General features: G+C 47.5%; 2 protein-coding genes across 4 annotated transcripts in view; one reads left to right on the forward strand and one right to left on the reverse strand.

Moving 5' to 3' along the window:
- The window catches only part of STAMBP (STAM binding protein), a 762,428-nt gene that overhangs the window by 545,930 nt on the left and 190,295 nt on the right, over nucleotides 1-26,203 (reverse strand). The window lies entirely within an intron of this gene.
- The window catches only part of SFXN5 (sideroflexin 5), a 109,455-nt gene that overhangs the window by 24,309 nt on the left and 58,943 nt on the right, over nucleotides 1-26,203 (forward strand). For all 3 annotated transcript variants that reach the window (XM_080684752.1, XM_080684754.1, XM_080684753.1), the window contains exons 4-6: nucleotides 15,406-15,432; nucleotides 16,042-16,096; nucleotides 18,018-18,043. In XM_080684752.1, the coding sequence (XP_080540878.1) occupies nucleotides 15,406-15,432; nucleotides 16,042-16,096; nucleotides 18,018-18,043 (108 nt within the window). The remainder of the gene's footprint in view (nucleotides 1-15,405; nucleotides 15,433-16,041; nucleotides 16,097-18,017; nucleotides 18,044-26,203) is intronic.

The following is a 26,203-nucleotide window of genomic DNA, read 5'->3' on the forward strand; positions in this document are numbered from 1 at the left end:
AGATGTGAGGGATGAGAAGGGGCTGTGGAGGAGAAGGCGCTGATAGGAGCAGTGCGGACAACGGAGCACATGGTGAGCACAGGGAGAGCAGCCCCTGAGGAAGTGGCGGGACGTGCTCCACCGGCACGTGCATGGCGGATGCAGCACCTTGGCCAGGTGTCCTTGTGCAGGGCTGTGAGGGTGGTAGAGACGGTGCCGTGCTTGCTGGGCAGGGGCAACCTCAGGCATCCACGCTGCCCGCTGAGTTGGGGGCCACGGTCAGCAGGGAGAGCAGGCCTCCATCTCCTCATTCCTAGCCCAGAACTTCTTTCTGGCCATGGGTCCCGGGGAGTCTGGTGGCATGTCCCGGCAGCCCCTCTCCAGTCCTGGGCCTCCTTTGTTTTCTATCCTGAAAGCCCGCATGTACCTCCAGGGACGGGGGGTCGGGTGGGGGGGTGGGAGGCGGGCGCTTCTGGCTCCGGCTCTGCTTCCCTTCCTGGCTCTTGTTGGTGAGGCCTGCAGGGTCCCTCTGCTGGCTCGGCGGCCCAGCGCTCCATGGGTGAACCTGCCCCTAATAAGCAGATCCTCCCCCTCCCTCCCTTTCCGTCCTCCCGGGGCATTGGGACTGGGCTCTGTGGCAGCCCTCACACTACTTCTTCCCTCCCTGGACCTCAGTCTGCAAAGCCACACCTGCCTCTGGCCTTTATCGACACAGGAACGGAGGGGACAGGTGATGGCATTTCAGCTCCGGATTTGGGCAAACCTCAGCAATCTGGGATGAAGGACAGTCCTGTTCCTGGTCCTGGCTGGCCCTGCTCAAGGGTCACTTCTCTGGCCTCTGAGAGGCCCAGGTGGTTCTTCATCTCAGTCTGGACAGTGGCCTTGTCGGCTCCCAGGCGCTGGGCCTGCTCTGATGTCCTTTTTGCAGGCGTGAGGTCAGAAGCCTGTACCTGTGCCCTGATACCTGCGTGCCAGTTTGTTAGGTATCCTGTCTCGGTTACAGCAGCTCGCCAGTGGCTGTACACTGGCAGATGGACGGTTTGTTCCACCGATGGGCCTTAGTTTGGTTGTCTGTTAGTGAGGGTTGGTATCTCCTCCCAAGACTGTTAACTTGTTTTTTTTTAATCCTCACCTGAGCTCATATGTGTGTGTGTGTGTGTGTGTGTGTGTGTGTGTGTTTTAATATATTTTATTTATTACAGAGAGGAAGGGACAGGGAGAGAGAGTTGGAAACTTCAATAAGAGAGAAACATCAATCAGCTGCCTCCTGTGCACCTACTGGGGATGTGCCCGCAACCAATGTACATGCCCTTGACCAGAATTGAACCCGGGACCCTTCAGTCCGCAGGCCGACACTCTCTCCACTGAGCCAAATCGGTTAGGGCGTGTGTGTGTTTTTTTAATTGATTTTAGAGAGAGAGGAAGGGAGAGAAAGAGAGAGAGAGAGAGAGAGAGAGAGAGAGAGAAACATGGATATGAGAGAAACAGTGATCAGTTGCCTTCCGTACGTGCCTGGATCAGAGTCAAACTGGCAACCTAGGTATGTGTGATGACCGGGAATCGAACCCACAACCTTTTGGTGTATGGGACGTCACTCCAACCAACCGAGCTACCCGGCCAGGGTGACTGTTAACTTGTTAAAAGTTTGCTACACCAATGAGTAATTAGTCCTGAGGATAAAAATTAAAATGATTATAATTTACCCTTTGGGCTTAACAGGTAGAAATTTGGTATGCCAGGAACCCTAATAAGGACTGTAGCTAACAATTAAACAACGAAGCCACAGATGAGAGTGACAACGTAAGTACAGGCAGTGAGGTTTCGGGGGCATGGCCCTGCTGTGTGCACTTGATGTGCTGGATGGTTTGCCATGGATGGAGATGGGTGTGGTTAGATATGGAAGGATCCCCCTGCCACCCCCACACACACACACATACAGTAATGAGCCAACACTCACTGTGTGCCAACCAAGTGCCAGGCACCATGCCAAGTACTAGCATTTCACATGTAGCACCTCCATTAGTCTTTACAGGAACCTCGCTTGGTGGGTACCTATATTAACTCCATTTTGCAGGCAAGAAAACTGAGGCTCAGAGAGGTTGAATTACATACTTAAGGTCACCCAACCAGTATGTGGTGGGACAGGGATCTGACATTGGGCCTGGAAGACCCAATGCCTGTCTTTCTCCCACTCTCTGAAGATGGCTTTGGAAGGGAAGGCGATACTCTGTGGAGCAGAATAATGTACACAAACATGGGGCAGAGGAGTGAAGGGCGTTGTGGGCAGAGGAGTGAAGGGGGCTGTGGGCAGAGGAGTGAAGGGGGCTATGGGCAGAGGAGTGAAGGGGGCTGTGGGCAGAGGAGTGAAGGGGGCGGTGGGCAGAGGAGTGAAGGGGGCTGTGGGCAGAGGAGTGAAGGGGGCTGTGGGCAGAGGAGTGAAGGGGGCGGTGGGCAGAGGAGTGAAGGGGGCTGTGGGCAGAGGAGTGAAGGGGGCTGTGGGCAGAGGAGTGAAGGGGGCGGTGGGCAGAGGAGTGAAGGGGGCTGTGGGCAGAGGAGTGAAGGGGGCTGTGGGCAGAGAAGTGAAGGGGGTGTGGGCAGAGGAGTGAAGGGGTTGTATCAGAGGAGTGAAGGGGGTGTGGGCAGAGGAGTGAAGGGGTTGTATCAGAGGAGTGAAGGGGGTGTGGGCAGAGGAGTGAAGGGGGCTGTGGGCAGAGGAGTGAAGGGGGCGGTGGGCAGAGGAGTGAAGGGGGCTGTGGGCAGAGGAGTGAAGGGGGCTGTGGGCAGAGAAGTGAAGGGGGTGTGGGCAGAGGAGTGAAGGGGTTGTATCAGAGGAGTGAAGGGGGTGTGGGCAGAGGAGTGAAGGGGTTGTATCAGAGGAGTGAAGGGGGTGTGGGCAGAGGAGTGAAGGGGGCTGTGGGCAGAGGAGTGAAGGGGGCGGTGGGCAGAGGAGTGAAGGGGGCTGTGGGCAGAGGAGTGAAGGGGGCTGTGGGCAGAGAAGTGAAGGGGGTGTGGGCAGAGGAGTGAAGGGGGTTGTGGGCAGAGGAGTGAAGGGGTTGTATCAGAGGAGTGAAGGGGTTGTATCAGAGGAGTGAAGGGGTTGTATCAGAGGAGCTTGTGAAGGCCTGGCAGCCCAGTTAAACTTGTGTGGTCTGGGCATCTGCTGATTGTCCGATATGCGAACGGTTCTGAGGTAGCTGGGCACCGGGGGAAACTGAGACATGCCATGGTTCCAGCTCCCAGCACAGGTGAGGCCACCACACAGGTGGGTGGCTAGCGGCCAGGCTGGTGGCTGAGCCGCGTGGAGCTAATGCTCTGGTAGACAGGCATTCATCGGTGAGAGAATCCTGAACATGCAGGTGATTGGAAAGGCTTCCTGGAGGAGGAGTACAAGTGGGCCCTGAGGGTAGATCGAATGTAGAATAGAGAGAGACCCAAGGCAGTGGGAGGATGTTCCCTGTAAGTCAGACAAAATCCGAGGAGTAGAGGAGAGAGAGAGAGACAGAGAGGGAGGAATAGGGAGAAAAGATGAGAGTAGAGAGATAGTTGGAGAGGAAGTTGGGAAGTGACAGGGCAGGTTGTGGAAAATCCGTCCTGTAACTTCCAGGTCGAGAGATGCTGAGTGTGTTGTGTGGGGCAAGAGGAAGCTGCCGGAAGCTGTTGAGCAAGGGAGCAGCACGACAGCGCATGGTGGCGGGAGCATTCTGGTGGGTGCCTGGTGAATGGGGCGGAAACCAGCGTGGAAGCTGCTGGAGTGGCCAGGAGGGGGGTGAGCAGGTCTCGGGAGCCGTGGCAGGCTTCTGCGCGGTGGTGCTTGTCTCTCATCCCATGTTCCTCAGGGGCTGGGAACCAGCCCACCTTTATTAAGTGCTTGCTCTGCACCCAGCAAAATGTATCACCCGCTCAGAGGCCTCATGCAGGATGGACTTCTGCCTGTAACCGACCCAGGAAAAGGACAGCTGGGACCTACGAGATCCTGCAAGGCTCCTCTGGCAGAGAGGAAATGGGGTCAGCTGTGTTTGGGCTTTGCTGAAAATAGCAGAGAAAATACTGAGTGAAAATACTTGTGCCCCACATCTTCTCTGGGTATCAGTAGGTTTGTCGGTAGCTGGCCGAAAGGAAGACTTGGCTGGCCTCCACCCCCTGACCCTGACCCCTAGCCTCAAGCTTCTGGGATGCTGATCAGCACCCTGCCCCTGTGGGTTGGCCGGGGTTGGCCCTTCCAGTCGGCACAGAACAGGCAAGTGATCAGTACTGGTTGGAGCCTTTGTATCACGCGCTGGGTGTTGTACTGGAGGCTGTATCTGCCTCGCTGGGCTGGGTCACTGCCGTAGCCTCCTGGGTGGTCTCCCACTCTGCCTGGGCCCCTCTGTCTGCTCCCAAAACAGCAGTCAGAGCAGTCTATGAGAACATGCATCGTTTGTTCCCCTGCTCCAGGCTTCTCAGCCTCGGCACCTCGATGAAAACTACCCTCACCACCTTACTATTGTCAGGGCCTAAGCATCATCCTATTTAAGGTTCTGTCAGGGAAAAATAATCTTTTCAAGTAGTCACTAGGGCCAGAAGCAGGACAAGAGGTGGAATCTTGGGGGGCCAGGGTGGAAGGGGGATCCAGGTACCAGAAGCGCTCCAGGGGGATGGAGTGAATGCAGCCCCGGTGTGTCCCTCTTCCCTCTCCCCCCTCAGCTCCAGCCTGGCCTTTCTTTTCATCCCTCTTCCCCATGCAAGAAGCTGTGGCCCTGGCCATGTCATCATGTTCCCGTGTCCCCTTCACGTTCCCCATCCTTCACCTTCTCCTTTTGTGTAGACGCCATTACAATAATTTAAAAATAAAAATCCACCCGCACTGCCAGGGCACACCCTGTTCTACTTTCTCACGTGTCCTACAGCACCCAGTCTTCTCAGCTATCAGAGAATTCACTTATTTATTATTTTTATTACTATTGTCTGTTGGCACTAGCATTAAGCTCTACGGAAGCAGAGACTTTTTTATTTTTTTTGCTCACCGATGTGTTTTTAATTACCTAGATCAGTGCCCAGCACATAATAGCTGCTCAAGAAGTATTCGTTGAACAAATGAATTTTCCTTAATCTTTGCAATATCCTTGAAAATAAGTATTCATAGCCCCACATTACAAATGAGGAAATGGAGGCTCAAAAAGATTAAGTTGCCCCAAATTGTATGGCCAGCACGTGGGGAATCTGGAATTCAAATCCAGGTTTGACTCCGCGGCCCCTGCCTGTGTGGGGAACTCGCGGCTGCTCTTGTGTGCTAAAGCCGCAGAACCAGGGGAATGTTCCTTCTCCTTTCGTGTATCTGTAGAGCTGGGGGTAGCTTCACCCCACATAGACTTGCATAGGTACATAGTACCTGGGAGTAACCATGGCAACAGCATTAATGGTAAGGAATAATGAGATTGGCCTGAACGATAAGTTATGAAGATCTTTAAAATTGTAGTTTATGGAAGCAGCCTTTGCCTTGCAGAAGGATCCCCTTCAGGCTCTGTTTAATTACCTTCTGGAGCTGTTTTAAATAGGCTCTGTCTTTGCCGCCTTTAGAGGCTTGGAGAAGCAGCTTGGAGGGAGGCAGAGGGGAAGGGGAGCAAGCAAACTGGGGGTGGGGCCTGGGCAGTCAGCTCCTCCATGTGGGGTCTGTGGTCTGGTGCTGGGGGTATGCCCTGCTCTGCCCCTAGAAGGCAGGGCTTCTCCTTCTGAGGCTTGTTAGGAGCCCACCCGCCCGCCCTCTGCCCCTCCCTTGGTTTCAACCTTTCAACCTATTACTGGGGAGGTTCAGGTGGCAGCTCAGCTCAGACCCAGGCCATCTCTGAAACCAGCAAACTTCTGCATTGTTCCAGCAACCTCTCACCAAGACCTCTGTCCTCACCTTCTAAGTCGAAAATCAAGCCATGTCCAAAGTCTCAGATCCACAGGGGCTGTTGCTGCAGCCCGTCAGTTCCAAAGGGTCAGGGCGGTGCATTTTTACCTTCTGCCATGGGCACCGAGGGAAATGGGCTGAGCCCACAGGAGACCGGTCACGCCCAGGAATTATAGTTTAGAGTGGAGCTGCCTCGGCGGGCTGCCCAGAAGACGCTGGGGGCTCCCTGTCCTAGATTCTCAGTGTGGAGGGACCATCCACGAGACCTCTTTTGGACTCACGTTCAATGCTTTACATTCCATCTGTAACCTGTTGGCAGGACTGGCTCATGAAACTGTAAGCTAGTGACCAGCTCTTGGCTTGTGGGCGATTCCTGCTGCTATTTCTGCACTCAGCATCCGACTCCTGGGTCCAGCAGGTGCCAGGGAAAAGCCCAGACCTGGGAGTCAGACCCAAGTCCTTGTCCTGCTCTCTCTACAAACTGGGTCTGGCATCATCAGACAGGAAGGGGCCCTGGAGAGACCTGCTTCTGCTTCCTGCCCCTTCTCCTGCCTGATTAATTTAAGCACAGTGTAAGTCTAAGGTGTGTGGTGACTTGCACGGGAAGACCATGTAAGTTAGTGGCTGAGCCAGGGCCAAAATCTGTGAGCCTGGCTAGTGTTGCTACAGTCTGGAGATGGGGTGAGCCTGATCATTCAGGTCACGGCTAGGAGTGTTAGTTTAAAGGGGAGATGTCCCTCCCACCTCCCCACAAAGCCTCCCGAGGCGGGAGCATTGCCAAATGTCACAAGAAGAGCCTCAAACACTATCTTAGCTTTGATTTCTTCCTCCCGCCTCTGGAAATGCTTATCTGTTATCATGGGAGGCAGTTTCCTCCAACCCCAAATCGGTTATCTTAGTTAGGGTTATACTAGCTGCTGTAACAAAAAGATCCCCAAATGCACCAGCTCAAATAACACAGAAATTTATTTCTCGCCCATGTGACAGTTCAAGGTCCAGGTGGGCAGGTGGCTCTGCTCCACAGGATCATTCAGGGCCCCAGGCTCCTTCCATCATGCTTCTCCACCACCTCCTTGGGTTGTCCTCTGCATGGTTCAGGCTGGGCTGCAGCCACATCCTGGCTCTGGCTCACAGGAAAGGGACAGAAAGCATGGAATGGGAGGCCCTGGTTAGGGAAAAGCACATCTCACTTCCCATCAGATGCCACTGGGGGCTCAGTCACATGGATAAGCCTAACTGCAAAGGAAGCTGGGAGATATAGTACAGCAATTCAGCCACCTGCCCTGCAAAGGAGGCTGGGAAATGTAGTGCAGCAGGTCAGCTCCCTGCCCACCACAGTTCTATTACTATGGAAGAAGGGAACATAGATTTTTTTTTTTGTTGGACAATAAACAGTTTGGGCCATAGAGGTCAATAAAGAGCTTAGGCATTGTGTACCCTATATCTACTTTTTCATGGTTGCTCTTAACATTTCTTAGCAATTCTTTTTTTGAATAAGTAACGTATGAACAAGCTACAGAATTCTAAAGATGTAAAAAACAGAGAATAAAAAACAAGTTTCTCTTTCCCTGTCCCCCTGTAGCCCCCTGCCTCTCCCTAGAGTAACCATTAGTTTCTCTGTATCCTGCATAAATATCTGAACACATTTATCCTTTCTCTTAAAATGCTAGTGATATAATAGTGATAATTATTATCACTATTGATATAATAGTGATAATTCCAGGGGAATTCACCAGAGCATGACTGGCACAGCAAAAGAGGGGACAGTCACAAAGGACAAATATTGTATGATTCCACGGACAGGGAATATCTGGAGTGATCAAATTCACAGAGACAGAAAGATGGTGGTTGCCAGGAGTTGGGGAAGGAGGACGGGGGTTAGTACTTACTGGATACAGAGTTCAGTTGGGAAAGATGAAGAAGTTCTGGAGATGGATGCTGGTGATGGTGTACAATAGTGTGAATGCACTTAATGCCATAGAGCTGCCACTTTAAAGTAGTTAAAATGGTAAGTTTTACATTATGTATACTTTACCATAATAAAAAAGATGGATAATAAAAAAGATGGGAAATAGCCTAAAAGTCCACTCATAGGGCACAGTAGAATATACAATGCATTCATTCAAGGTTTCTATTAGGAAAAATGAGGTGCTCTCTGTGCACTGATGTGAGAAGATCTCCACAATATTTTATTTAATTTATTTATTTTCTAAAAATACATATTTTTATTAATTTCAGAAAGGAAGGGAGTGGGAGAGAGAGAGATAGAAACATCAACGATGAGAGAGAATCATTGACCAGCTACCTCCTGCACGTCCCCCACTGGGGATCGAGCCAGCAAACCAGGCATGTGCCCTGACCAGGAATTGAACTGCGACCTCCTGGTTCATAGGTCGACGCTCAACCACTGAGCCACGCCAGCAGGGCTCCACAATATTTTAGATGCCCCGAGGGCAGAACGGTGTGCATTGGCGTGCTAGCATTAGAATCGGGGGTATGTGGGGATTAAGAGCGGGGCCTCTGGAACCACACAGCTTGGGTTCAGATCTCAGTGCTTCTGTGGGAAAGTGCTCAGCAAAATAGAAAAGCGTGGAATTACCTATCCTGCGAGACTTTACCACGGCCCATATCTGTGCCACTAGCCTGCCTGGGCCGCGCGTGTGGTGGTGTCACTTCGGGGGAGGGAGGAAGGGACAAGCCGTGAGCTCTGGGTTCCTGGCCTTGCCTGCTGGCAGCCCTGCTAGACTTCTGCCTTTGCAGATAAGCCAGCACCTGCCTGACTCTCCATCGCTGCCCTGGGTGGAGGTAAAGGAGGCAGTCCTTGGACCCGAGGGACACGATGTCACCCTGGGTTATAAGTGCTACTTGGCTGGGCTTCGGCAGGAGGAGCATCAGCTGCCGGGCTGCCAGAAGGTTCTGCGCTCTCAGGATGATGTCAGCCAGTTCTCTTCCTCCTCTCATGCCTCGGGCCTGGCAGTCACGCTGGCCAGACCAGATGTCATCTCCTCCAGGGGCCCTGCAGAGAGGGAGATCGCGAGTGTGGAGGCCAGGAGGCCTGAGTGCCCTTGTCCATCCTGCCACCAGGGACCCGGAGCTGAGTTACTTAGTCTCTGAGATGAGTTACCCTGTCTGAAAAGAACCTACCCACCTCACAGGCATGTTGTAGGAATAAGACAATAGACATGAAGTTACTTTAAAATGAATTAAGTCATTAAAAATGTTGCTCATTTGAATGACTGTCCCTCTATTTTAGGCATTTATGGAGCATGTCCTATGGGCCAAGCAGTTTAGATATGCGTATCTCATTTAAACCTCTGTGTGAGTCAGGGTAAACCAAGTGCTGTAACGAACAGGCCCCAGAGTGCAGGGGCTTATACAGTACGGTCCATTTCTCACTCATGTCAGAGTCCAGCACAGCTCAGGGACTTGGCACATGACATTGTCTAAGGACCCAGCTCCTTTCCCTTCATGGTTTTACCGTCTTCTAGGGCCTCATCTTCCTCCCCTGGATTCTCTGTGGGAGCCTTTGGGGCCAGGCCTAGAAGTGGCAAACATCACAGGCCATTTAGCTAGCACCAGGTCACATGGGTGGCCCACCCGACTGTGGGGGAAGCTGGGAAGGGTCGGCTTAGCTGTATGCCTAAACTGAAGCTCAAACTGCCCAGGAGCATCAAGCCTCTGCTTCACCTTCACAACAGCCCATTTCACTGATGGAGAAACTGAGGCATGAAGGCAATGTAATGAGCCCAGGGCCACACCTCCAGTGAGTGATTTGAACACAGGCGGGCCTGGTTCAAACACCGGCTCTTTACACTGTCCTCTGATGTCTTAGGCCAGTGTTTTCTGCCCAGCTCTTCATCAGAATCATGGGGTATTTTTTTAAAGAACTGTACGAAGAAATTTTGAGATTTGATTTTTTTTCAATAAAATTTTAATTTTAGAATAGCTTTAGATTTTCTGTGTGGCTGGCGCTATGGGAGATGCAGGACGATGCTGAAAGGCTCGGACCTAAAATGGTCCTGGGACTTGGGGGTGCACTTCAGGAAGGCACTTTCTTGGCAAAGGAGGGTCAGCCTTTTATCTTTCTTTTACATCTCTGCTGTATGCTCTCACTTACCTCCTTTGGCTGACACTGATTCTGCATTTGGTTTTTCTCTCTTCAGTCCCTTCTGTTCCGCAATTATTATTTTTTAAAACTCTACTGCCTCCAATCTTCCTGGAATAGCAGACAATCAAATATGTTGGAAATGTATCTAAAATAAGAGTAATTAGGCTGTGAATTAAGGCTTGAGGGACTCTGCTGTGAGTATAATGCATAAGCTTTAATATATCAATTTTATAACTTCTATTTTTGCTACCCAGTAGCCTTCTGCAACTTAATTTATGTTCCAGGCAACAACATTGCCATGTAAAGGAAGTATAAGTGAACTGTTTTGTTACAAAACTAAACACCACCACTCCTGGCCACATCTTACCTCTCACCTCCTACCCTTTTTGCTCCATTAAAAGTGCACTAGCCCTTGGTTTGCTAATGTAAGTGTTTATTTACCAAGTTTGCTTGCTTCTAAAAGGCCTATTTTATCACATTTTAACATCTCTTAAATGGGATGAGTCTTTTTATTGATGGTGGTCTTGGCATTATGTCATTGTTTTCTTACTTAGCGGCACATAATAATGTCTTCGGATTAACGATGTCTTAGATTCAATGAAAGGCAGTATTTATATCATTTGAAGGAATTGACAGATTGTTCTGTTTCTCCAGCCTGTGCCACATGCTGGTGCTGGAGAGAGACATTTTTTCCACTCATTTGAGAGCAACTTTCTTCTCCTTACAACCTTCTTATAATAACAACAATAGGAATAATAATAGCTACAACAGTAAGCAGTTAAAAAGCACTTACTACGTGCCCAGTGCTGCTCCAAGAACTTTGCATATATGTTTTCAACTATGTTAGAGGCACAGCTATTATTCCCATTTTGCAGAAGAGGAAATTGGGGCTCAGAGGTGGAAGTGGCAAAGTGGGGAATCCAGGCAGTCTGCCTAGCTCTGAAAAAATCATGTTAGGCTGCCTCTACTGATTCTGGGAGACAGTTGAAGGATCTTCATTTAAATCAGGCTTTTTACCTGACCCTCCTAAGAAGCTTTAGAAAAATGCTGGAAGAATTCTTTTTTTTTTAAATTTAATAAATCTTTATTGTTCAGATTATTACAATTGTTTCTCCTTTTTCCCCCCATAGCTCCCCTCCACCCGGTTCCCACCGCACCTTTTGCCCTTACCTCCCCCCACACTGTCCTCATCCATAGGTGTACGATTTTTGTCCAGTCTCTTCCTGCACCCCCACACCTCTTTCCCCCTGAGAATTGTCAGTCCACTCCCTTTCTATGCCCCTGATTCTATTATATTCACCAGTTTATTCTGTTCATCAGATTTTTTATTCACTTGATTTTTAGGTTCACTTGTTGATAGTATGTATTTGTTGTTCATAATTTTTCTCTTTACTTTTTTCTTCTCCTCTTCTTAAAGAATACCTTTCAGCATTTGATATAATACTGGTTTGGTGGTGATGAACTCCTTTAGCTTTTTCTTATCTGTGAAGCTCTTTATCTGACCTTCCATTCTGAATAATAGCTTTGCTGGGTAGAGTAATCTTGGTTGTAGGTTCTTGCTGTTCATCACTTTGAATATTTCTTGCCACTCCCGTCTGGCCTGCATAGTTTCTGTTGAGAAATCAGCTGACAGTCGTATGGGTGCTCCCTTGTAGGTAACTAACTGTATTCTCTTGCTGCTTTTAATATTCTCTCTTTGTCTTTTGCTCTTGGCATTTTAATTATGATGTGTTTTGGTGTGGTCCTCTTTGGATTCCTTTTGTTTGGGGTTCTGTGGGCTTCCTGGACTTGTAAGTCTATTTCTTTCACCAGGTGGGGGAAGTTTTCTGTCATTATTTCTTCCAATAGGTTTTCAGTATCTTGCTCTCTCTCTTCTTCTGGCACCCCCATAATTCTGATGTTGGTACGCTTGAAGTTGTCCTAGAGGCTTCTTACACTATCTTCGACATTTTGGATTCTTTTTTCTTTTTTTTGCTTTTCTGGTTGAGTGTTTTTTGCTTCTTTGTATTTCAAATCTTTGACTTGATTCTGGCATTCCTCTAGTCTGCTGTTGGGTCTCTGTATGATATTTTTTATTTCAGTCAGTGTATGTTTAATTTCTAGTTGGTCCTTTTTCTTATCCTTGAGGGTTTCACTAAATTTATCGGCCTTTTCTAGAAAATTCTTGAAAAACCTTATACCCGTGGTTTTGAACTCTATATCCAGTCATTTGCTTTCCTCCATTTCTTTCATTTGTGACCTCTTTCTTTGTCTCCGCATTTTGGCTGCTTTGCTGAGTTGGTAGAGTAGCTTTGTGTGCTAGGTTTCCGATATGGCCCAGTGGGTCGGCCTCCCCAGTTAACCTGAGGTGGACACTCTTGGTGCACCCCTTTGTGGACTGTGTGTACAGCCTTGTTGTAGTTAAGTCTTGATTGTTGTTGGTATCACTGGGAGGAATTGACCTGCAGGCCAGTTGGCTGTGAGGATCAGCTGTGTCTACACTGGGAGATTTTCGGTGCTAGAGACAGCCTTATAGGATTAGCCTTGCCAGACTGCAAAAGCCTCTGTGCTCAGCTTGGAAGGGGTGGAGTCTCAGGGTGGGGCAGACAGTCTTGGCTTCCTGTCAGCCCTGCCCTTGCGCGTGTGCCTCAGACCTCTGCCTTCCGTGGTTCCCGAGTTTCCGCCTTACAGTCCAAATTTCCCCGGTAAGAGCGTGGGTCCCCAGGGGCTTGCCCGGAACTGTGGTTCAGTGCAGTCAGAACTGGGGTTCAGTGCAGTCAGGAGCTTCTGACTTCCTTCTGCTAGGGATAGCCTGTGGCAACCTCCGCAGTCTTTGTGCGCACTCGCGCCTCCAGACCCCTGCCGCCGCGGCTCCCCTGAGTCTCCGAGTCTCTGTGTGCCTTTCTCTCTACCTGACAGTCCAAACTCCCCCTGTATGAGCCTGGGTCCACAGGGTTTCGCCTGGAACTGAGGTTCAGTGCAGTCAGGGGCTTCTTTCCCCCTCCCACCAGAAAGCCAGCCAGGCACTCCGCCGCCCTTCCTCTCTGCGCGCGCGTGTCTCTGTACCTCAGCTCTTTGCCGCTCCTTCTCCGTGAGATTTCCTCTTTCCTTCTAGTTGTAGAATTTCCACTCAGCCAGCTTTCCTGTGGTTCTGGATGATGTCCGTTCTATCTTTTAGTTGTAGTATTGAAATTGTTGTGCAGGGCAGCAGTTTAGGTGCTTACCTATGCTGCCATCTTGGTTTCTCCACTTTTTTTTTTTTTAAATAAATCTTTATTGTTCAGATTATTACAATTGTTCCTCTTTTTTCTCCCCATAGCTCCCCTTCACCCGGTTCCCACCCCACCCTCTGCCCTTACCACCCCCCCACTGTCCTCATCCATAGGTGTACGATTTTTGTCCAGTCTCTTCTTGCACCCCCACACCCCTTTCCCCCTGAGAATTGTCAGTCCACTCCCTTTCTATGCCCCTGATTCTATTATATTCACCAGTTTATTCTGTTCATCAGATTTTTTATTCACTTGATTTTTAGGTTCACTTGTTGATAGATATGTATTTGTTGTTCATAATTTTTATCTTTACCTTTTTCTTCTTCTTCCTCTTTTTAAAGAATACCTTTCAGCATTTCATATAATACTGGTTTGGTGGTGATGAACTCCTTTAGCTTTTTCTTATCTGTGAAGCTCTTTATCTGCCCTTCAATTCTGAATGATAGCTTTGCTGGGTAGAGTAATCTTGCTGTAGGTTCTTGCTATTCATCACTTTGAATATTTCTTGCCACTCCTGTCTGGCCTGCATAGTTTCTGTTGAGAAATCAGCTGACAGTCATATGGGTGCTTCCTTGTAGGTAACTAACTGTTTTCCTCTTGCTGCTTTTAATATTCTCTCTTTGTCTTTTGCTCTTGGCATTTTAATTATGATGTGTCTTGGTGTGGTCCTCTTTGGATTCCTTTTGTTTGGGGTTCTGTGGGCTTCCTGGACTTGTAAGTCTATTTCTTTCACCAGGTGGGGGAAGTTTTCAGTCATCATTTCTTCCAATAGGTTTTCAGTATCTTGCTCTCTCTTTTCTTCTGGCACCCCCATAATTCGGATGTTCATATGCTTGAAGTTGTCCCAGAGGCTCCTTACACTATCTTCATATTTTTGGATTCATTTTTCTTTTTGCTTTTCCAGTTGGGTGTTTCTTGCTTTTTCGTATTTCAAATCTTTGACTTGATTCTTGTGATCCTCTAGTCGGCTGTTGGATCTCGTATATTATTTTTTATTTCAGTCAGTGTATGTTTAATTTCTAGTTGGTCCTTTTTCATATCCTTGAGGGTTTCACTAAATTTATCGGCCTTTTCTAGAAAATTCTTGAAAAACCTTATACCCGTGGTTTTGAACTCTATATCCAGTCATTTGCTTTCCTCCATTTCTTTCATTTGTGACCTCTTTCTTTGCTGCTTTGCTGAGTTGGTAGAGTAGCTTTGTGTGGTAGGTGTCCTATAGGGCCCAGTGGCTCAGCCTCCCCAGTTACCTGAGGTGGACACTCTTGGTGCACCCCTTTGTGGGCTGTGTGCACAGTCTTATTGTAGTTAAGCCTTGATTGTTGTTGGTATCACTGGGAGGAATTAACCTCCAGGCCAATTGGCTGTGATGATCAGCTGTGTCTACGCTGGGAGAACTTCTGTGCTGGAGACACTCTTATGAGACAAGACTTGCAAAATCCTCTGTGCTCAGCTTGAATGGGGTGGAGTCTCAGGGAGGAGCAATCAGCAATGGCTTCCTGTCAGCCCTGCCCTAAGAGGCCCCTGGTTCTCAGTGTCCCGCGGTAATTGCTGCAAGCACCTCTGAGAGAAAGCCACTCTTGAGTTTCGCCCGCTGCCAGACAGTCCAGTTTCTCCCCTGAATGAGTCTGGTCCCCAGAGTCTCGCCCGGAACTGGAGTTCAGAGCAGTTGGGAGCTTTTGTCTCCCTCCCGCTTGAGAAAGCCAGCTGCACACTCAGTTGCCAGCCCTCTGTGCATGCGTGCCTCCATACCTCAGCCTTCCGCAGCTCCTGTGAGTCTCAGTGTGCTTTTCTCTTTCCTTCTAGTTGTAGAATTTCCACTCAGCCAGCCTTCCTGTGGTTCTGGATGATGTCCGTTTTGTCTTTTAGTTGTAGTTTTGAAATTGTTGTGCGAGGCAGCAGTTTAGGTGTTTACCTATGCCGCCATCTTGATTTTCTCCTGGAAGAATTCTTTAAGCAACCTTACAGCGGCCAGCATTGAGAACCCTTCATTTAAATGATCTGTGTGAGATCCCCTCGCCCTGCTGTTCTGGGATCCCTGACACCACACCCTCAGAGTAGCTGCCAGACCTGGGGGGACCAGTACAGCCTGAGCCCTTTAAGCCCTTTGCAGCTAGATCTCTTGGTTAGAAATGTGACTTTGAGACCTTAAGGGGATATGTGCTTTAATTTTCCCCCCTCTCTCTCTTCCTTCCTTCCAGCTCTGGAGTGCACAGAAAATCAAGCAGGTAATCCAATTGCGGCTCCTTTTCCTTCCCTCCCCTGACCTCTCCTGGACCCTGCCCCCACCTGTCCCAGGGTTCCTTTGGTTGTGGGCCCATCTTCTCTCTCCCCCACTCCTTGTTCCTCACCTTTTTCCCAAAGCAAGTACCCAGGGCCTGAGCTTTTGAAGACTGGAACTCACCTTCCCCTAGGCCAGTGGTTGGCAAACTCATTAGTCAACAGAGCGGCAAACCGCGGCTCGTGAGGCACGGTTTGCCGACCATTGCCCTAGGCCCCTAAGCTCCTTCCCTACGGTGCCTTCACCACATTCCTCATTCCATGCCTACTGTGTGCCAGGTGCAGGCGTTTAGGGAGCCCGAAAGGTAGACACAGTCCCGCCCTCCCTGTGTTCAGCTTTGAGCATTAGTCAGAGGATACGTGCTGTTTGGGGCTGTGTTTTAGCTGCCTCTTGCCTCGCATGGTGGGAAAGGACTGACTGACGAGAAGGCAGGATACAGCCGCTGGCCATCTGAGTCCTCCTGGGGCGCTGTCCTTTCCCACCTCCTTTCCTTCCTCGCCCTGTGTCCCCCTCCCTCTCCCCCTGTCACCTGTGCTCTGTTCCTTGCTCTTGCCAGGCTATTCTACACCCGGACACCAATGAGAAGATCTTCATGCCCTTTAGAATGTCAGGTGAGCCTCCGGTACCTCTGCTTCCGCCCAGCCAGGGCCACTTACCATGTCACAGCTCCAGGACCCTCTAGCTGTGCCGGCCTGGGGAGTTGAGGGAGTCTGTGACACCCACATGTGTTACGCACATGGCCACACTGGCACCTGCATGTTAACATTGACTCAACTGTATAAGACTCTAGCCATGCCTCAGAATCACCTATGGAGCTTTTTAAAAAATGTGCCTTTTCTAAAAACAAAACAAAACAAAACAAGTGCCTTGTCTGCCTGAGCAGCTGGGGTGGAGTGGGGCCTCTACAGGTTACTCCCAGGTTATACACTACCCACTTATTGGCAGCCTCCAGGGTAACCCTGCCTCCTAGGAGTCACTCCTCCTACCTGTGCACGTGCTCTCTCCCCCCGCAGGCCCTGCTCCCCACTCTGCCCTTTCAGGAGTTAATCCCCAGACTAACTCGCTAGTCTCTGAACCTGCTATTAACCTGCCCTTCAGAAAGTCCGCACTATATGTGCCCTACTGCGCACACAGCAATGGCAAGTTCCATTCTGTGCAGACCAGTGGGCAGGGTCGTGGGAGAGTAGCTGTAAAATGCCCGCCTCCTGGGAAATCCCCGCCCTGAGGTCACTGGAAGGACAGTTGTGTGTTATGAACCTGACAGCCCAGAAAGACTTGCACACACACAGGGCTGGCGGGTTATCCTGCCTGCAGTGCTCAGGGGCTACAGGTCTTGCCCGGAGTCAGACCCGACTCCTGGTGTACGACCTAGGTACAGGGTGGGTGGGTGGCTGCTGGGTGACACCTTGGGAAGTCCTCAGCAACTGGAGGAAGGGTCTCACCAGTGGGTGTTCCCAGTTGGGTAGGTCAGCCAGGGCCCCCACCCCCAGAGAGCCTGACCTCAGAGCGGGGAGAGAACAAATAGCCACGTGACATCCTTGTGCAAACCGGGGCAGTTAGTGCCAGGTGACCCCCTTGCCTTGCCGTGAGGAACGCCAAGGAAGCGAAGGCTGGGAGCACCTTATAGCCGTGGTTGTGGGTGCTCCCCCGTCCCTGCATGAGGCCATAGCAGGCTCTCACCCTGAGCTTGGTTTCTCTTGCAATTCTCCGATCAAGCTTTGGACCTCTCTCCGGAGAATGCGGGTAGGAGGGCGCTGGCTCATGTGTGTGCACAGTGATGCCCCTGAGGAGGCTAACCTTTGCTTTACGCGTAGCTCAGAAAGATGAGCGTGGCTGGCTGCTATCCAGCTACCAGCTGCCATAGTTAGAGGCTGGGGATGGGCGGCTGCCTGTCGACAGCAGTGGGGATGGTGGGGGGAGCCTTGCCGTAGTGCAGGGGCCATGAGCAGCAAGGAAGCAGTGCCCAGGGCCGGGGGGCTTCACACCAGCTCTGTGCTGCTCGGTGAGGGGGTCTCGCAGGGCACCAGCAATGGAAAGAGCTCTGGCACTTAGAGGGACACCTCTCAGGTGGGTGGGGAATTTTCCTTTCTAGAAATGGCCATGATGCCAGGGAAGGAAGGGTGCGTGCTAGAAAGAAGCTGAGGGATGTTCCAGGGCCTTTGAAGACATTGCAGGGTGTGTAGTGAGTGTGGCAGGGGCGTGGCGCCTCAGGAGGGACATGATGGGAGGACCGGGGTGCCCGCCTGCCTTCAGGAACGGGCCCCTGGGTTTTGGAGGGGAATGAGAACTGTCTGGCTAAAGGGGAACAGAGAGAGGGAGGCTGGGGGACAGGGGAGGCCTCTGCTCTGGGGAGGACTGAGCTGGGGAAAAGTCTAGGGATTAGAGGTGCCTCTCCCCTAACGGACCGGCACCCCTTCATTGAGGCCACTGTCAAGACCAAGCCCGAAAGTCTCCTCTGATGTGTAAATTGAGAGATCGGTGGGGCAGAGTGGGCGGGGTTATGAGGCCTGACTCTTCTCTCTCCTCTCACAGGTTACATTCCTTTTGGGACGCCAATTGTAAGTATTACCTTCACAGGATTTTCTTTTTTTCAAAAAATTTTTTTAATGTATACCTTTACATCATTGCTCATAACTATTTGACTGAGTTGTTGATTTAGGCTAAAATCCTGGAAGTGAAGAACTGGCTAATACAGCATACATTTCTTTTTCATTCTCTTGGTGGTATTGTCAAACTTCTCTCTGTTAGAAGGTGTACCAGTGTAATACACAGCCCTGTGTGGGCCTTCATCCCTGCACATTTTCCGTCCTGAGTGTTATCATTAAGACATGTTCATTTGGTTACAGGGACATTTCCCCCCAAATCTTGGGAAGTTGGAAAGTAAGGATGATTTCTGAAGACGAAGGTTTAAAATTAACTCAGAAAGGATTCAGTCTTCATGTTGTTCAGTTTTAGAATCAGGGTTACGTTTACTTTAAAAAATGTTTACATTAAAAGTAAAACAAATATACAGAGAGGTACAGTCATCATAAAGGTATACACAGCTTGATAAGTTTTCACCAAGTGAGCTCATCCAAGTAACATCACTCAGATAAAGATTTAGACGGTGGTCACCGATCTTTCGGACCTCATGGACCGGTTGGCGACCGCCAATGTAGAGCATCCGCTACATCTCAGAAACCCCTCCATCACTATGCCCACACCACAGGAAACCACTTTTCTGACCTTCTTCACAATATTCTCATTTGGCCTGCTATTGAACTTTATGGAAATGGAATCATCAGTATGTACGTTTTTGGGGCCTTTGTTTTCTTTTACTAAAAGTTGTTTGTGAGATGTGTCCATATTGCTATATGTGGTATTAGCTTATTTTTCTGCATAATATTCCATTGTTATAACAATATTGAAATTTCTTTATTCATCCTACTGTTGGTGAAAATTTGAGTTGTTTCTAATTTGGAGTTCACAACCAAACAGTGCTGCTTTGAATAAGATTGTACAAATCATATATATATATATATATATATATATATATGTGTGTGTGTGTGTGTGTGTGTGTGTGTATATATATATATATATATATATATTCTCATTTCTCTTTAATTATACCTAAAAGGCTAAAGAGATAAGAGCTAAATGCAGTGTGTGATCCTAGAATCAGGACTGGGGCAGGGGTGTTGTAAAATGGCATTGCAGTCTCTTATAAAATTAAACATACACTTACAATGTGAGCCAACAATCCTAATTTTAGGTATTTACTTCAAGAGAAATGAATATACATGTTCACCCAAAGATCTAGATGTGAATGTTTGTAGTAGCTTTCTTCATATTAGCTTAAAACTAGAAACAGACAAGAATGACCAACAAATGTTAAGATCCCTGGGTGAAAACCTGATTGGAAACAGGATATTTACCTAGTCTCAAAGTTTCTTATGTATTTCATATATATTATTCCTTCTATGTTTAATAGTTGGTAACCTCCTGTAAATAAGAGATTTCCCTACTGCCTCCTTCTTAAAACTATCAATATGGTCTCATGCATTTTTTGTATCCAGGGGGTAATAATTTACTTCTGCCATTATTCATTTTTATATACAAATTGTGCCAAATTTGACCAAAAGGAACTCTTTAAATAAGTTTCTCTGTTCATTTGACATGCCTTTTTTATTTATTGTTGTCAATATTACTGATGTCTCCATCCATTGCCCCCACCCCTTTGCCTTCTTATTCTTTGAGTACTTAAATATTTTATGGCACAAAATATGGCTATTCCAGACTCATCTTGTAGTTTCTGTGTCCCAGTCCTGGAATCATCCATTTCTCCAAAGAGCCCTGGTTCCTCTCAGAGGGTAATGGTACTTAAAAACCAAGGTCCGGATTCTGGGTGTGCTCATTGTTGCCAGAGTGCAGTTGTTGCTAGGCCATCTGAGCAGACAGGGTTAGGAAGTGCGACTTTTAAAAAATCGTGAGTTTATACTAATACCTCTAATTCCAATCCAACATCTCAGAGTTCTTCCCCTCCTTCATTCCATAGTTATATCTCCCTACTCCCTGAATGAGAATCCAACAGCAACATATTCTGATTCTCTTTTCTTTTGTAGATACATGTAAATAAAAGACTTTCAGAATTGCTATATCAATACCACTCCCCAAAAATGTATTAAGGAAAGCCCAAGATTTCTTTGAAGTTCTTTTTGTCCATTGAATATATCCTACTGAGAGTATATAATCAGAGAACCATGTTTAAAAGTTGTTTTAGTTTTTTCTTTTGTTGTGTTTATGCTATTTATTTTATGTACAATTAAGTTTATTCATTTCTATTATTAAGTTTCAGTTGTTGCCCATTCTTACTGATTTATTTTTGGAAATATATAAAATAAAACATGGCTCAAAAGTCAAAGCTATATCAAAACTCATAATAAAAGTTTCATTCCCCTCTCTCTCCCTTCTACCTCCTTCCCACCCATCCTCTGGAAGTAAATATTTTATTCTTCCCATTTCTTTTGTAGAAGTAAATTATATAACTCTTTTTTTCCAGTGTTTTTTTTTTTTTTCTTCTTAATGACATCCTGGAAATCATGGCAAATCAGTTTGTAGAGATCTTCCTCATTTTTTAATTTTTAATAGTTGCATAGCTGTCTACTTTGTAGAAGTACCATAATATATCCAGCTAATTTTCTACATGTGGATGTTTAGGTTATTTCCAATATTTTGCCAATATGAATAATATGAGAATGGATAATCTTGTGCATATGTTTTTTTTATATTGACAGTAAATTCCTGGCTTATATGGAGGACTAATTAAATAGACATTTCTGGCAACAGTGAGCAAGAAAAAAAGAGAGAAGATGTAAATAATCAATATTAGGAGTAAAAAGTACAATAACTATAGATACAATAGAAGTTTAAAAGACCAGAATGCATTGAACAATCTGGGGCAATAAATTGGAATATTTAGAAGAAATGGACACATTTCTAGGAAAGCTTAGCTTACCAACAGCTACCTAGCAGGTATAGTAAATGTCACAATTACTTAGGCATTTCGTGTGTGTGTGTGTGTGTGTGTGTGTGTGTGTGTGTGTTTTCTTTGTTTGGCTAAAGTACCTCTGAGTAATATTCACTGTGTGTGGGCAATACACTTTGTGAATTCTTGCATATCTGGAAATGTCTTTTTCCCCCTCTTAAACATGAACAATAGTTGGCCTGATTATCTCTTCTTTTGTAGGTAAACATTTCCCCTCCCCTGGGGATCCTTTGGTATTTTTTCTCTTTATCTTTGGAGTCCAGAAATAGCCTCAGGATCAAAAAGTTTTTTTCTTTGTATATTTTATAAAATTATACAAGTAATACATGAATATGTTCTTGGAATTCAGAATTACCACCAAGAATTTTTTAAGACTATTTTAAAAGTTATGCAAGTAATACATGAATATGTTCTCTCAGCTCAGAATTCAAACAATACAAAAAGAACTAGAAGTTCCTCTGACAACCCTCAACCCCAAATCTGCTCTTAGAAGTAAACTCTCTTAGAAGTTGGTCATAGACTTTTGGGCTTTTTTCCTATGTATTTGCATATATATGAATCATCATTTAAACTGTTATTTTTTGCATTTTTTCTATTAAAAATATAACAATATTCTTATTTATCTACAATTAGCTGATTACATGTAGCTGTTTACTTACTTGAATCTCTTCTCCCAGCTCTTTTCCCTTTACTGCTTCATTCATTATTTATTCATTCATTCATTTGTTGTTTTTCCAGCTGAGTAGTATTCTCTCCCCTAGTGATAGATTTAAGTTGTTTCTTATTTGCTAGTTAGAAATAACAGTGCTGTGAAAAATCCTTGTAAAGCTCTTTTTGCATAAGTATGAGGATTTCTCAAGGGCCCAGTCTAGAAAGTGAATTTTCAGTGTAAATGGCTGTGTGTGCACATTTGAATTTTTTATAACTATTGCCAAATTTCCCTTCAGAGAGGTTAGATTTCCATCAGAGCTCTGTAACATGGGTATTCATATATTTAGTGTTTTCTTTTTGCCAGTTTGATGGGAGAAAGGTTATCATTTCATTATGGTTTTAATTTTTTTATTTCCCTGAACACCAAAAAGGATTCTGCTTCTTTTCAATATTTATTGGCCATTTATATTTCATCTTCTGTGAATTTTCTGTTCACATCTTTTGTCCATTCTTCCACTGGCTATATTTTCCTAATTATTTGTAAAAGTTATTTTTTATATTTTTGATACTAACCCTTTGAGTTATATATATTGCAAATCTCTTCTCCCAGCTCTTTCCCCTTTACTGTCTGGTGTCTTTGTTATAGAAAGTTTTGAATGTTGATGTTTTTAATGATCTTTTTTCCCTTGGCTTGATTTCAAGTCTTGTCTCACCTCCATCTCCTTTATTACAATAACTGGATTGGTGAGACTTGTGCCTAGGAATTAGTTCTTGGATGCATTTATCAATTCTTCTGTTTTTATTTTATAATTTATTCATTTTTGTTTTTATAATATTCTTTTGATCTCTTTTATTTTGTGGTAGGATTTTATTTTATTTTTTTTTTACTTTTCCCTTGATTACTTAATTTATTTATTCTCATTCTTCCTTCTAATAAAAAATGCTTAGGGCTGTGAATTTTCTTCTGAGTACATCTAATACCTGACTATATCTAATATATTTTCATATATAGTGATCTTTGTTTTAATTTCTAAGTAAGTTTGAAATTACAGTTTTGAATTCTCTTTAATCAGAGTATTCAATCTTTTAGCTTTAATTAGAAGAACACTTTTCAAATAAGTGGGTTTTTAAAAAGGTATTCTTTTGTTATTATTTTCTAGTTTATCTTGTATTCAGAAACAGTGATGTCTCCAGTTCTGCCATCTGAAATGTATTGGTTGTTTTTTTTTTTTGCAGCATAGTATATGATTATGTCAGTTAGGTCAGGACCATCTCCATATAAAAAAGTTCAAAATAACAGTAGCTTAAACAATTTAATTTATTTTTCTCTCACGTCAGAGAAATTTGGAGGTAGATAGATCTCCACAATGCTTCAGGAACCCAGACTCCCACTTTTCTATACCATTCTCAGTGCTGTCTTCTATCATCAGAATTACCTCATAGTCCAACGTGGCTGTTGGTGTTCCAGCCATCACATCCACAGTATAGGGAGGAGGAAGAAGGAGGAGTGAGAGGATATACCTCCCAACTGGGTCAGTTCCCTTTAAGGAATCTTCTTTGAAGACCCACAGAACAGTTCTGTTTATATTTCATGTAGAATTTGGCTGGATATCTAGTCAATCCCCAATTATAGGGATTCTGTTAGTGAGAAAGAAGGAGAACATGCTTAAGAGGTGGGCAAACAAGAATCTGTGTTAATAATTGTTTATAAATATTTCATTAACACTTGAAAAAAGTACGTCATTTGGAAGTATCATCTCTGCCAAACCAGAGAAGTTGAATTTGGGGCTCATTTCCTCTAAGAGGCCAACAGGGTCCTTACAGAATTAATGGCTGCCGTCATCTGGGATGGACCAGCTAACGTAAAGGATGCCAGCACTGTCTCTAGCTCACAAGGTGTTATGGAGGACGGCCCATACTTTTTCACTGTCTCCTCTTCCTATCCAAGACAGGTCAGTCATTTCAGGGTCACCACGCCCTGTAGGCATCTTGGGAACTCGGGGGGCTGCTGATCCCCCCCCCCCCGCCCCGCCCAGGCTGCCAGGGGTTCACTGCTGAAGTAGCTGCTGTGAATGTCCCGTGAGCACCAGTACTCTCCCAGCCCGGAGCACACAGCCCTGTGCAGGGGACGATGCCCTGGCCTCCGAGATCCTGAAAGAACACTTGGTTGAGGGGAACTAGCGGCATGACCTGGGCCTCAGTGGCAGCCAGAGCCAAGTGACAATGCTCACCGAGCCCCACTTCCAGCCCCACATACTCACATTCAGGGTTGAAACAGCTGGCCAGAGGCCAGGTCCTGGCAGGAGGCCACTGGAACTGGAGAACCCAAAGGCTTCCGTCTGGCTGCTTTGACATGGACAAGCCACAAGCCGAGTGAGGACTCATTGGTCCCACTCCCTCCCCGGGCCACTGCCTTGCCTGTGTGGAGAGCATGCTGGCTGTTCCAGCACTTCCCTCCCAGGCCTGGCTCCCACCAGCCACGTCCGCTCCCCCGAGGCCCCACTGAACAGCTCAGCAAATGCCGGGTCTGAACAGGAGTGAAGGTTCCAGTCCACACCTTAGGGAAGCCCCTGGAATGGCAGAGTGGGTGAAAAATACAGACACGCAGAAGCCACTAAATGCTCACCAAAATAGAAATGGGGGTGCCGGCGAATACACTAGGAATTGGGGCCCTGAGTGCTGAAGGGAAGGGGGAAATAAGGTTGGCAGGTACCTTGGCTGAGAAGCTTCTGGCGGCAACACCCAAGCTGCCTCCTGACCAGGTGAGCATTCCTGGCCGACCCTGCACCTTCCCACCCTGCCTGAGAGGAACCCCGCCCCCACCTGCTCCCCGCTCCCCTGCCCCCCCAACCCCCACCGGAGCTCAGGAGAAACGAGCTGGTTTTCTCCCAGAGGCTGGTGCCAGTTTAGTCAGCAGATTTCACAGATCCACTGGCACCCATGTAGTGTCTTATTTTAAGCTTAACATTTGAAGATGGGAACTTTTCCCCCTTGGGTGTGTGGCGATGAGATCCCAATTTATACATAAGCACCGCGGCTGAGCCCGTGCAGCGGGGCTGGTCCCGCAGCCAGTGCAGCGCAGGGCCCCCTCCTCCAGGTTCTTGGCAGAAGAACCCGCCACCAGTAGCTGCTGCTGACCACTGGCCGCTCCCCCAGCTCCCGCTGAGGCTGCAGCGCTGTCACTTCCATGCCCGCGTGGCTGGGAAGGCAGGGCCAGTGTTCCGGCCCCACTTGCCTTCCCCACCTGCCAGCCTGTGCCCTCAGCTGTGGCTGCCAGAGCGTCTCAGCTGCCGGGAACTGGGTTTCACTCACCCTTCTCTCCCCTCCCCCCATTATTCTGGAACTCTCAGAACTCGAGGCCCCAACCCCCATATCCAGCTGGGGACTGAGGAGGGCAGGCTGTGCTCTTCTAGTCCGTGAGTCCAGTGGCCTTGGGTTACATCCAAACCAGAGTTCTGTCCTGGGACCTTCAGAGCTTGGACTCTGTACACGGAGCCCTCTCCTCTTCCACAGCAGAAGGTCAAGGGGACTTCGCAGTCCCATCTCTCAGGTGCTGGTATGGGTCACTTCATCTGGCGGGGAGAGGGGTGGACCACAAAGGCTCCCTTTACATGAGGATTTGACTGTGTCCCGGGGCCTTTCTGACATCTCCCAACCTTCCTCATCCCAGACTCTGCCTTTTCACACACTTAAATCCCAGCCCCAGTGTTTTCCCATTGTAAACTGCACCAGCCATTCTGGCCCAGGGTATATCCTACAAGAAGTGTCGCTTGGTTATGCTGGATTTGACCAGTCAGGGGCAAGCACTCGTTTGACAAAAGATACTGTCTTTCCCTGGTTGGGACCCTTTAAATAGCAGCACCCCTAATGCACCAGAGTGTTACTTTTCAGATCATTAGTCACATAAATCAGAAGATGGAGACAGAGGAGAAGGAAAGAGCAGGGACATTGTTGAGCAGCGGGTCTCCTGGCGGGTCTTTGAAAAATGCAGAGGAATGTTTGGAATGGAGCGTGTCCGTGTGGGTGGAAGGGGTACGCTGCTTTCCCAGCGAGGACCCCCAGGTATGGGGGATGTGAGCGTCACACGGTCTCACCCCTCAGAAGCTTCTGGAAGCTCTTCAGAGTGGCATACTTTTTTTTAAAATATATTTTATTGATTTTTTACAGAGAGGAAGAGAGAGGGATAGAAAGTTAGAAAGTTAGATGAGAGAGAGACATCGATCAGCTGCCTCCTGCACGACCCCTAACTGGGGATGTGCCCGCAACCAATGTACATGCCCTTGACCGGAATCGAACCTGGGACCCTTCAGTCTGCAGGCCGATGCTCTATCCACTGAGCCAAACCGGTTAGGGCGAGAGTGGCATACTTTAACAGATACCACTGAGGCGAATGCTGCAAAGAAAGTAGGCAGGGTGCCGGGGGGACATATGACAGGGGGTCTGACCTCAGCTTGAGGGTCAGGGAAGGCTTTCTGGAGTGGGTGGCACTGAGCTGGAAGCTGGAGGGTGAGGAGTGATTAGCCAAGTAGAGTCAGGGGGAGGG

The sequence above is a fragment of the Plecotus auritus genome (assembly GCF_963455305.1).
Source record: "Plecotus auritus genome assembly, chromosome: 8".
NCBI classification, from domain to species: Eukaryota; Metazoa; Chordata; class Mammalia; order Chiroptera; family Vespertilionidae; genus Plecotus; species Plecotus auritus.